The following is a 3,396-nucleotide window of genomic DNA, read 5'->3' as shown; positions in this document are numbered from 1 at the left end:
TCTCAGCAAAACCAACAACTCAATAAAGAAATGCTGGAGCAAACAGTGAGGGGGACAGATTCAAAAAGTCTTAATGCAAATCAGCTGTGGAGTTATTGGGAAAAACCAAAATTGAAAGGAATTGGTACTGCAGCTACCAGGACCATGATTCAGAGGATGGAGAATGATGAGAAGTATTTTGTTGAACTAGCAGGGGATCAGCCAGATGTGGATCACGATGGGATGGCAAAGCCTCACCAGAGGATTGATTACAAGCGGGCTTTGGAGCTGGCTTATAACTTAGGAGTGCATTTAAACCTCAAAAGGAAAAGGGATGTACGCATCATTGTGAACAATGAAGAGGAAATGAAGGAAACTATGGAAATTTGTATGCAACAACCAGGTAAGAAGTACAAGTATGTTGCTGGGACAGACATGGCTGAGGAGGCGGGCCTTAACATGCCCCACAACCAGCCATGATTGTCGTCAGCTGGAACTGTCGAGGAATGGCGGCCCCTTCGACAGTGCATGAATTAAAAAGTATTTGTAAATCTCGCAGGCCGTCCCTTTTGTTCCTTATGGAAACCAAAGCTACTAAACTAAGTTGTGATAGAATTAGGAGAAAGTTAGGGTTTGATAACATGTTTTGTGTAGAATCCCGGGGGCTTTCCGGGGGACTTTGTATTTTTTGGAAGAGTAATGTAAATATTCATGTTTATGCTTGGTGTGATAATTTTATTAAAACTAAAGTTAGCAGTGGCAATGACAAGGATTGGGAGGCTATTTTTGTTTATGGTCATCCAGACTACAAGAAAAGGAAGGAGTTATGGAAGGATTTAACTTTTGTAAATGACAGTCTAGCACAGCCAACAGTGTTGATCGGAGACTTTAATGATGTTATTTCCCAAGATGAGAAGGTGGGTTTGCATCCTAAGCCAAGTTGTCAGATACAATCTTTCAGAAATTTTGTACATAAGAATGCTCTCTTGGATATGGAACTTCAAGGGATGAAATACACCTGGTTTAGTAATCCAAGGAATGGTTGTGTTACTAAGGAAAGACTTGATAGGGTTCTCGTCAATTGGGAATGGAGAAGAGCCTTCCAACATGCCACGCTCTCAGCCTTACCGCCTATTAGCTCGGATCATGCTCCTCTAGTTCTTGATGTTAAACCTAGAGGTAGAAGGATTAAAAGTTTTAAGTTTGAGGCCTTTTGGGTGGACCATGCTGACTGTGACGCTGTTATAAGGAGAGGATGGAGCAGTTCTGGCTATACTGGTTCTGATCACTGGGAAAATCTGAATCGAAGAATGCAGAATTGCAAGAAGGAATTAACCAAATGGAGTAGAACTAGCTTTAAGAGGGCTGATGTGGAAATAGAAAGTTTAAGGCTTCGCCTCAAACAGCTGCAGGAAGAGGATTTTACAGAGACTCAGCAACAGGAGATCTACAGGCTTAAATTGGAGATCACCAGATTATGGAGACAAGAGGAGAAATATTGGGGTCAGAGGTCGATGGTGAAATGGCTGAATTTCGGGGACAAGAATACTTCCTTCTTCCATGCTTCTACCATTCAAAGAAGAGATAGAAATAGGATAGAGAGATTAAAGGATCCTATAGGAAATTGGGTGTGTGGGGAAAGGGAGATTCTCAAGCTAGCAGCTGCTCACTTTCAAAATCTTTTTACGGCTATAGAGAATCTAGATATGACTGCTTGCATAAGCCATGTTCCTGTCAGAGTGACTGAGGATATGAATGGGGAGCTCATGGAGGAGGTTACTGATCAGGAAATTAAAGAGGCTACTTTTAGTTTAGGGAGTCTTAAGGCGCCGGGACCAGATGGTCTGAATGGTCTCTTCTTTTAAAAATACTGGTCAGTTGTTGGTAAAGAGGTTTGTGATGTTGTTAAGAGCTTCTTTCATGACGGAGATATACCGAGCAGCTTTGGGGAAACTTTTATAGTTTTAGTCCCTAAGACTAACCACCCGGAAACTCTAAATCAACTTAGGCCGATTAGTTGTTGTAACTTTATTTATAAGGTTATCTCTAGGGTGTTGGTTGGTAGACTTAGGAGAATAATAGATAATATCATTTCACCCATTCAGAGTGCTTTTGTGGGAGGCCGCCTAATTCAAGATAACTTGGTAATAGTACAGGAAATGTTCCATGATTTGAATAGAAAAGGGGCGAAAGCTTCCAAGAACTTAGCTATTAAGATTGATATGAATAAAGCTTATGATAGGATGGAGTGGTCGTTTTTAGAAGCTACTCTAAGGGCTTTTGGGTTTAACTCGCATTGGATTAAGATGTTGATGAAGTGTGTGAGCCAAGTTAGTTATAAGATTAAGATAAATGGACTTCTATCAACGACCATTGAGCCGCAGAGGGGACTTCAGCAGGGAGATCCTTTATCGCCGTACTTGTTTATCTTAGCGGCCGAGGTTTTCACCATCCTGATGGATAAGGCTAAAGAAGAAGGCAGAATTTCAAGAGTTAAAATCGCCTCTACTGCTCCAGCTATCTCACACCTCCTTTTTGCAGATGATTGTATAATTTTCTCAAAAGATAGTGAGGAGGAAATATACCAACTTGTTAATATTTTGAACATTTACACTGAAGCCTCAGGACAGAGAATCAATTTGGACAAGTCGGGAATCACGTTTGGGAACCTGATCTCCATTAGGAATAGAGTTGAAATAGAAGAGATATTGGATTTGTCAGCTTGGGATAAACCGGGTAAGTATCTTGGGCTTCCGGCTCACTGGGGAAGATCAAAGAATAAGGCTCTAAGGTGGATTGAGGACAGAGTGGTGGATAAGTTAGGAGGTTGGAAACAAAAACTCCTTAATCAAGCTGAGAAGGAGGTCCTCATCAAATCAATTGTTCAAGCAATACCTGCCTATACTATGAATGTGGTTCTTTTTCCTAAAGGATTTTATGATCGCCTAAGTAAGAGAATAGCCAAATTTTGGTGGGCGTCTTCAGGTAAGGAAAGAGGTGTCCATTGGAAGAGTTGGGATAAGGTCTGTGTCAGTAAAAAGGATGGAGGTATTGGGTTTAAGGATTTATATAGTCAGAATATAGCACATTTGGCAAAACAAGCGTGGAGAATGTTGGAAAATCCTAAAGCAATTTGGGTTCAGGTACTAAAAGCTATTTACTTTCCTAATGAGGATTTTAAGGATGCTACAGTAGGAAGGGCGGCTTCATGGATGTGGAAAAGTATTGTATACGGCAGGGACTTTCTTTTGAGAAATGGAAGATGGTTAATAGGGAATGGAGAGAGAGTGAGAATCTTGGAAGATAAGTGGATAATGAATATGGATAAGAATCCTGTGATTAGAAATCTTGATGTTAGGTTTGTCAAGGATCTGATTGTTGAGGGAGAGGGGTGGAATTTGAATAAATTAAAGAAGT

At 40.7% G+C, this 3,396-nt stretch overlaps 1 protein-coding gene across 1 annotated transcript; it reads left to right on the top strand.

Moving 5' to 3' along the window:
* Positions 1–485: 485 nt before the first annotated feature.
* Positions 486–1,844, top strand: LOC148547374 (uncharacterized). The gene has a single exon (XM_088495415.1). The coding sequence runs from the start codon at positions 486–488 to the stop codon at positions 1,842–1,844; it is 1,359 nt and encodes a 452-aa protein (XP_088351541.1).
* The last annotated feature ends 1,552 nt before the right edge of the window (positions 1,845–3,396 follow it).

This window comes from Arachis ipaensis, chromosome B8 (assembly GCF_059453495.1).
Source record: "Arachis ipaensis isolate K30076 ecotype BB chromosome B8, ASM5945349v1, whole genome shotgun sequence".
In the NCBI taxonomy this organism is placed as follows: domain Eukaryota; kingdom Viridiplantae; phylum Streptophyta; class Magnoliopsida; order Fabales; family Fabaceae; genus Arachis; species Arachis ipaensis.
Note: the sequence above shows the minus strand (reverse complement) of the source record. Positions and strands in the feature narration are given on the sequence as shown.